The 9,052-nt window shown below is 41.8% G+C and overlaps 1 protein-coding gene across 10 annotated transcripts in view; it reads left to right on the forward strand.

The window, feature by feature from the left end:
- The window catches only part of NLGN1 (neuroligin 1), a 595,801-nt gene extending 586,976 nt beyond the window's left edge, over window positions 1–8,825 (forward strand). For all 10 annotated transcript variants that reach the window (XM_054040478.1, XM_054040480.1, XM_054040476.1 and 7 more), the window contains 2 exons: window positions 3,537–4,326; window positions 5,498–8,825. In XM_054040478.1, coding sequence (XP_053896453.1) covers window positions 3,537–4,326; window positions 5,498–6,320 — 1,613 coding nt within the window. In that variant the 3' untranslated portion in view covers window positions 6,321–8,825. The remainder of the gene's footprint in view (window positions 1–3,536; window positions 4,327–5,497) is intronic.
- Window positions 8,826–9,052: the final 227 nt, after the last annotated feature.

Consider the following 9,052-nt stretch of genomic DNA (forward strand, 5'->3'; position numbering starts at 1 on the left):
GCTTCTCCCCCTCCCTCCTAGGCTTGAGAGCCTGGGGGGAGGAGGCAGAGCTGGGGATTTGGGTAGGGTTACCATACGTCCGGATTTTCCCGGACATGTCTGGCTTTTTGGGCTTCAAATCCCCGTCTGGGGGGAAATCCCAAAAAGCCGGACATGTCCGGGAAAATCGGGACATGCGGGGCCGGCGGTGCTGGGCCGGGCTGGCGGTGCTGAGCCGGGGGCCGGGGCCGGGCCAGTGGTGCTGAGCCGGGGGTGCGGGGCCAGGGGCCAGCGGTGCTGAGCCGGGGGTGTGGGGCCAGGGGCTGGCGGTGCTGGGCCGGGGGCCAGGGCCGGGCCGGCGGTGCTGAGCCGGGGGCCGGGGCCAGGCCGGGGGTGCTGAGCTTGGGTTACCATATCTAACAAATAAAAAAAGAGGATCCTCCACGGGCCATGGCCCCGCACATTTCCCCACCCCCAGCCCCGCCCCAACTCCGCCCCTTTCCCGCCCTAACTCTGCCCCCTCCTCCCTCCCACTCCCAGCCACACGGAAAGGGCTGCCCGAGTGCTACCGGCTTCACGGTTTGCCGGCCAGCCCCCAGACCCCGCACCCCCGGCCGGCGCTTCCCCAGCGCAGCTGGAGCCCGGGAGGGGAAGCGCCCAGCCGGGGGCGCAGGGTCTGGAGGCTGCCTGGCAAACCGTGAAGCCGGTAGTGCTTGGGCTTTGGGCAGCCCCCTTGCCTCCGGACCCTGCGCCCCCGGCCGGGCACTTCCCCTCCCGGGCTCCAGCGGCGCAGGGTCCAGAGGCATGGGGGCTGCCCAAAGCCCGTAGCGCTCGGCTCTTAAACAGAGCCGAAGTCGGGGAGGAGCAGAGCCGCCGCGGCCGGAGGCTCTGCTCCTCCCCTGACTCTGTTTAAGAGCTGAGCTGCCCCAGCACTACCGGCTTCGGGCAGCCCCCATGCCTCTGGACCCTGCGCCGCCGGAGCCCGGGAGGGGAAGTGCCCGGCCGGCGGCTGGGGTCCGGAGGCAAGGGGACTGCCTGAAGAACATAGCGCTTGGGCAGCTCGGCTCTTAAACAGAGCCGAAGAGTCAGTGGAGGAGCAGAGCCGCCGCGGGAGCGGAAGTGCCTGGCCGGCATTTTCCCGGACATGTTCGGCTTTTTGGCAATTCCCCCCGGACGGGGGTTTGAGTGCCGAAAAGCCAGACATGTCCGGGAAAAAGAGGACGTATAGTAACCCTAGCTGAACCGGGGGCCGGGGCCGGCGGTGCTGGGCCGGGGGCCGGGCCGGCGGTGCTGAGCCAGGGGCCGGCGGTGCTGGGCCGGGGGCTGGCCCGGGGCCGGCACCCCAGGGCCCGAGCCGTCCCAGGCTGGAGACGCCGGGGGGGACAGGCTGGGCCGCGCCTCCTCCCCCCACCCCCCTTACCTGCCTCAGGCTTCCCGCGAATCAAATGTTCGCGGGAAGCAGGGGAGGGGGCGGAGTTGGGGTGGGGACTTTGGGGAAGGGGCGGAGTTGGGGCGTGGGGGGCGTGAGCGGGGCGTGGGGCGGGGCCCCGTGGAGTGTCCTCTTTTTGGACACTCAAAATATGGTAACCCTAGATTTGGGGAAGGGGCGGAGTTGAGGCGGGGCCGGGGGTGGGGTAATTAAAAAACGGGGAGGGGGGTGGCGGACAAAATTGTTTTTGCTTTGGGCGGCAAAAATCCTAGAGCCGGCCCTGGTACTGGCTGATCAGCAGGGTGTGCCCCAAAGGTATTTTATTTGCGTAAATCAATGATAGAGGGTCAGATGTTGCCTTCAGAAGTTACCTTCAGTTACCCTATTGCAAATCCTTAGTAACTCTACTGATGTCACTAGAATTACTCCAGATTTGTACTGGTGTAAATAAAAGCAAATTTTGGCCAAATATGCTTTATGTTCGTGTAATGTGTATATGTCAAAGGGCATTTTGCATAACTTATAGTTAGCTATGAAATAAATATAGGTCAGATTACAAAATATTTTCCAATAGACTGTACAAAGAGACTGCATAATTACAAATTGTTTTGTTGTCCTTCAGTTGTAGGACTTCTGTGGTGATGCAGAAAAAAGTTTTAATACTTTAAAACTCATTAGCAAGAAGGGTAAAATATATTGCCTAATATGGACTAAATTATGATTTGCTAGGAGTATGGAGTAGAGTAGGGGTCGGCAACCTTTCAGAAGTGGTGTGCCGAGTCTTCATTTATTCACTTTAATTTAAGGTTTCGCGTACCAGTAATACATTTTTTAACATTTTTTAGAAGGTCTCTCTCTACAAGTCTATATATAATCTAACTAAACTACTGTTGTATGTAAAGTAAATAAGGTTTTCAAAATGTTTAAGAAGCTTCATTTAAAATTAAATTAAAATGCTGATCTTAAGCCGCCGGCTTCGTATATTTGTGAGCAGAGGTTTTGGTCCAGATTCTACCCTCAGTAACACCAGAGTAATCCAGAGTAATTGCACTGATGTCAGTGGAGTTACTTCAGGTGTACACAAGTATAAGTGACAGCAGAATCTCCCCCATCCACCCCATCTCTCATAAATGAATACCTGAGTATATGTGTAAATGTCTAAGTCACAAAGCAATATTTTAGGATATTCACAAAAAGAACAGGAGTACTTGTGGCACCTTAGAGACTAACAAATTTATTAGAGCATAAGCTTTCGTGGACATCCGAAGAAGTGGGCTATAGTCCACGAAAGCTTATGCTCTAATAAATTTTTTAGTCTCTAAGGTGCCACAAGTACGCCTGTTCTTTTTGCGGATACAGACTAACACGGCTGCTACTCTGAAACTTAGGATATTCAGTGTACCTGAATTTTATCATTTTCCTTTTTTTATTTAAATGTGATCACCATAAACCTTAATTAAAATAGGATCTTTTACAAGAAAGGATCTTGACTCTTAGATAAATGAGTTAGGAATGCTGCCCAGTATTTTGTATGGCTTCAGAATATACAATTTGTTATAATACCCAATTGAGAAGCCCTGTACATCTCAAGCCAAGTTCAATCCTAAACAGAGTCTATAAAAACAGTATATTAGGTCCTATTCAGTTTTCCATTTAAAACATGGTCATACACATGCAAGTGCTGATGACTTGAACAATATCTAAGAAATCAGTCAATTGCAGGGCATGACTGGCTTTTCCTCCGACCTAATAAAATAATTTTAGTATTATGAGTTTTTCAAAGCAAACAGTGTTGTCTTGAACAAGATATGGCATCAGACAATTTCTCCCACTCTTTCAGCTTCCTGAGTTACATAGGGCCAGATCCTCAGTTGCTATAAATTGGCATTTGCATGAGTTTTATTTATCTATTGGTCTAGGATTTATATATACATGTGCATTTTCTTGTACACGTTAGACGTGGATACAGCAACAAGCAGATTTTACCTTCTGTACTGCATTTATTTATTAGTAATTTTTTAATCATGATAAAAGATTTCCTATTTTCCCACATACCTAATCTAAACATTAAACAACCACATGCTTATAAAGGTCACCTCAGTACTTTCTAAATATTTTTCCCCCACAGGACTTTTTCAAAGAGCAATAGCTCAAAGTGGAACAGCTCTCTCCAGCTGGGCAGTTAGTTTCCAACCTGCAAAATATGCCAGGATGTTGGCTACAAAAGTTGGTTGCAACATGTCAGACACTGTAGAATTGGTAGAGTGTCTACAGAAGAAGCCTTATAGAGAACTTGTGGACCAGGACATTCAACCAGCACGATACCACATAGCCTTTGGACCAGTAATTGATGGTGATGTGATACCAGATGATCCTCAGATATTGATGGAACAAGGAGAATTCCTCAACTATGACATAATGTTGGGAGTTAACCAAGGAGAAGGTTTAAAATTTGTTGAAAATATAGTTGATAGCGAAGATGGCATATCAGCTAGTGATTTTGACTTTGCTGTTTCCAATTTTGTTGATAACTTATATGGATACCCTGAAGGCAAAGATATATTGAGAGAAACTATTAAATTTATGTATACTGATTGGGCAGACCGACACAATCCAGAGACAAGAAGGAAAACACTGCTAGCTTTGTTTACTGATCACCAGTGGGTTGCACCAGCAGTGGCTACAGCAGATCTTCACTCGAATTTTGGATCGCCTACATACTTCTATGCCTTCTACCATCATTGCCAAACAGATCAGGTACCTGCTTGGGCAGATGCAGCCCATGGAGATGAGGTTCCTTATGTTCTGGGAATCCCTATGATTGGTCCTACTGAATTATTTCCCTGTAATTTCTCCAAAAATGATGTCATGTTAAGCGCAGTGGTGATGACATATTGGACAAACTTTGCAAAAACTGGGTGAGTACTAGATAGAGAGTAATCTCATATATAAATTAAGGACTTGATCCAGCAATCCTTTCCTATGGACTTCTGTAGGAAATACTTGGGCCAGGAAGGAGTATTTACATGAATAAGGGTTGCAGGATTAGGTTGAGAGTTATATGTTTTTAATATCTCTCAGTTCAATTAAAAATTGTACATTCTGTTAACACATGGGGAAACTGTCCATGTGACTATTTTATACATAACAGTGTGATAAATACTTCGTACATAAAAAAGGGCTGCAAAAGGCAGCTTCCCTGATATTTTTATCTTTTTCAATCTAATATTTAGCTTTCTCATAGTACTGTAGTTGGCCTTAAAAAGTTCATTCTGCTTTGTAAGATTCCGATGCTTTGAGTGAGATTCTCTGTATTTAAAATAGGGAAATCTGTTGGAACTCTCAATTTTTTTAATCTGACCAGTGTGTAAGAAATTGTAACATGTATTACAGTGAATAAGGAACATACTGAGATCACGTATAGCAGTTATAAAGTGCCCATCATTAAAAACAGATCATCATTTAACAAACCACAATATTTGACTGTACTCCAGTAGTGGTGGTATTTTGATTATAAAGAACGCAAAATGCCACCGACATCACAGCACATGGAAGGTTGAGTCTTAAAATGATGTCCACTTATTCAAATGAATAGGCATTTATGAAAGTAAGATACATGGACTAGCACTTGAGAGATACCGAGGACTGACCTTGTATCACTTCTCCGCACTCCGATGGGCTTTCAGTGGATGTGTGCTATACTGAGTTAACACACTGCCCTTTCACCTCTGCAGACCTGAATTCAGAGGCTGAGATTTAAGTTATAAATAAAAATAAGGTTTCTGACCCCTCATCCTAGTCTCGAGTAGGCATTAATCTACATCGCTAGTACCAAAGTATAATACTGTTAACAATTTTTCCTTGAGAGAAAAGGACTGGGTTGCTAGATGCTGATGGGGGTTCAGGTACGAAGGGCACTGGGGAAGCTTGCAATGTCCACTTGCATTGTGTTGGCTCTAACTGCTATTAGGCCTGCAATTCCATTCACTGCCCTTCCCCCAAATAAATGTTAAAATGCAGTATCAAATCTTAATTTTATAATTGCTTTTGAAATGCAGACTTTACATCTCAGCTTTTTTTTAATTCTAGTGACCCAAATCAACCAGTCCCACAAGATACAAAATTCATTCATACTAAACCCAATCGTTTTGAGGAAGTAGCATGGACCAGATATTCTCAAAAAGACCAACTGTATCTTCACATTGGATTAAAACCACGAGTGAAGGAACATTACAGGGCCAATAAAGTGAACCTGTGGCTGGAACTGGTACCTCATCTGCACAATCTTAACGACATTTCACAGTATACCTCGACCACAACTAAAGTGCCATCAACTGATATTACTTTCAGACCAACAAGGAAAAATTCTGTACCTGTTACTTCAGCCTTTCCTACAGCCAAACAAGATGATCCCAAACAACAACCAAGTCCATTTTCAGTGGATCAAAGGGACTATTCCACAGAGTTGAGTGTTACTATTGCAGTTGGAGCATCTTTGCTATTCCTAAACATTCTGGCCTTTGCAGCATTGTACTACAAAAAGGACAAGAGGAGACATGATGTTCATAGGAGATGTAGCCCACAGCGTACTACTACCAATGATCTTGCCCATGCACAAGAAGAGGAGATAATGTCCCTCCAAATGAAGCACACTGACTTGGATCATGAATGTGAGTCCATCCATCCACATGAGGTGGTTCTTCGGACCGCCTGTCCCCCAGACTACACACTAGCTATGAGAAGGTCTCCTGATGATATTCCCTTAATGACACCCAACACCATTACAATGATTCCCAACACTATACCAGGGATTCAGCCCCTACACACATTCAATACCTTTACTGGAGGACAGAATAATACTCTGCCCCACCCCCATCCCCACCCCCATTCACATTCAACAACCAGGGTATAGCCAGACAAGATGAAACAAACTTTATTTTTTTTTGATGGATTACAGTAGGTGACATTACTGAAGATTACTTGGCTTTCAACCTACAAGAATCTTACTATTTAAATATGGAGGAATATTATGTGAATATACATATCAAGAACTTTTGGGGTTTTGAAAAAAAATGAATTGTACATATATACAAATGAACTTAAAAAAAAACCTTTGCAATTGCTTGAAGCAATTGTCCTGAATGATACTTTTTCATTCACATTCAACTATTAATTTTTTGAAGATTTAAGTTACATAATGGAATTAGGCATGTGCAACATAAACAGAAAAGAACTTTGACTGACATTAAAAAAAAATCTATAAATATGCACAAGGGACACACTAATGGAATGTCAGATAATTTTCACCAATTTTTATTTTGAACTGTTTTATTGTGTAGTCCATATTTACATATTTGGATAAGTACACAAAGCACCAATGCTGTTAAGGCCTTAGTAAGGGGCTCATGCTGAAATCTGCCAGTCAAACAAAGAAGTTTTAAAGCCTGGCAGGTACAACATTATCACATAAGTGCTGTCAGTATAAAAGTTGTGGGAATAAAGGAAACTGGATATTTTTAGCACGATGTGCATGATAATTTATATGCTTGGTGGCTGTGCTGCTGATTAAGCCGTAATTAAAATTCTTCTCATCCCATTGGAGTTTTTAATAGAAGCTTCCTCCATCAATTGGCACAACCTAAAGAAGATTTTTTTAAAGGGGCAAAAGTAATTACAGTAAAATAATTCACAGTAGCTTCAGTAATAGAAGGAATTACAGTAGTTCTTAAAGGTATTTGATGGTATTCTAGGTATATAGTGGTGAACACTCGCTCAGTGAATCCCAGAGGGAAAAATATCTTTCTGTGTTTTTAATGTTCTCTTTTGTTTCCACCTAAATAATTTATAGAACTATAACCTTAATGGAACCTCTTTGATGAAGGATTTATAATTTGCTGTGGTTTAGTTACAAAATATTTAGTTCATATTGGTAAGATAAAGTGTGTCCAAAGATTTCATTGCAAGGATATTTTGCAGTATAAAGATGCCCCAACATTACCACTCTGATTACAGCTCTGTTATTGTTTTAACTCATGGTGCATGTGACAAAGTTTACTGCTAATATTTTAATGTAAAGTTGTTTCCCTTTTTGCTATACATTATCCTTGCCGTTCAAGTGAATTCACTGGATGAGATCTCTATAGAGTGCAAATGTAGATAGAAAGGGTCCATAAGGATGGAGAGAGCCAACAAATGGAAATTTGTAATCCTGAATCTTACATTTGTTTGTGTGATTTTAAATGAATGTTCTAAAATCACAAGAAACTCTTCATTCCCCTGTTGTTTTTCAGAAACGGTATATCACAGTCCTTTCAAAATGTTTGTATATGTAATCAGATGTACATTTATATAAAAAAATGAGATGGACTTAAGAGCACATCCCTGATAAATACTTTCTCTTACCTGTACTATATTTCTATTAGACTAAAGTTATGTGATTTTTTTTTACATTTTTTCAAATTACTAGCAATTTTGATAGTTTGTAAGATAATGCAAAGAACTCTCTCTGACAAACTAACTGCAGTAACAGAAACATTTCTTTTCAGTTACTCTTTTTCAAGAATGAAAGCTTATTACACACACAAAAAAGAATTGTATACTACTTGATGGAAAATTACTTTGTACTTCTTGGCCATATTACTGGTCACTGAGTGAAATAAAGATAATCTGGATAACAAATATTATTCCAATGCTAAGAGATCTGATCTTTGCTCATTAAAGAGCTAAAATGTTTATTGCTGTTTTGTCATTTTTTAATGAAGTAATGGTAACTGTCTCAAATAAAGAGTCATTTCTTAAGACTAGTCTGGTTTTTGAAGACATGGATATGCCTTCTACAGATAATACAACTGCATATTTATAGGCCAGTCCTATCTAAAACAGTTCCTTATAAGAATCATGACATTATGAATGTATGATGTTGCAGTATTACATTAATTACCACTACCCACTAACTTGCCATCATTTTTCAGCCAGAAGTAAGAATTAAAAATACATACATCAAATTTAGAAATGTCAAGGAACAGATAAATATGCAGTATTCCATTCAATGAAACTCACCTAGTTCACACTGTGAGGGTGATTAAACTTACATGAAATGATTTTACTAGAAACTTACCCTTCGAAGTGTGTTTAAGAACATCAAATACAGACTTCAAAAGTGACACTGAAAACAAAACAACAAGAAAAACCACTACAGTTTCAGTCATTTTCTTTAGCTAAACTAATAAAAAATATCCACTAACATTTAATATAATATAGCTTATCATCCCCGGTTTTAAAAGGAGCATTTCTGGTAGAAGCATAAAGATTGAAGTCTTCAAAATCCAGGATGGTCTATGTGCAATTTCTGCCTGATGTGGTTGTGCTTTTAGACTGTGACCTGCCAATGTAAACCAATAAAAAGAATTGTCTGCCATCTGATAATTATTGTTTAATAGGAAGATTGTATTTTGCTATGTTAATGAAACAAAACAAAACAAACAAAACCATGAATGGCCATAAAACAAGATATACACAAAATATGATTTCATGTGCTTTTCTTAACTTTATCAAACTCAACATAGTTTCCTACTATAATTTAATGGTGGCCATATCTATATCTATTTACACTATCTCTATATTCACTATCTGGTAATTGTTTAC

The sequence above is a fragment of the Malaclemys terrapin genome, chromosome 9 (assembly GCF_027887155.1).
Source record: "Malaclemys terrapin pileata isolate rMalTer1 chromosome 9, rMalTer1.hap1, whole genome shotgun sequence".
Taxonomy (NCBI): domain Eukaryota; kingdom Metazoa; phylum Chordata; order Testudines; family Emydidae; genus Malaclemys; species Malaclemys terrapin.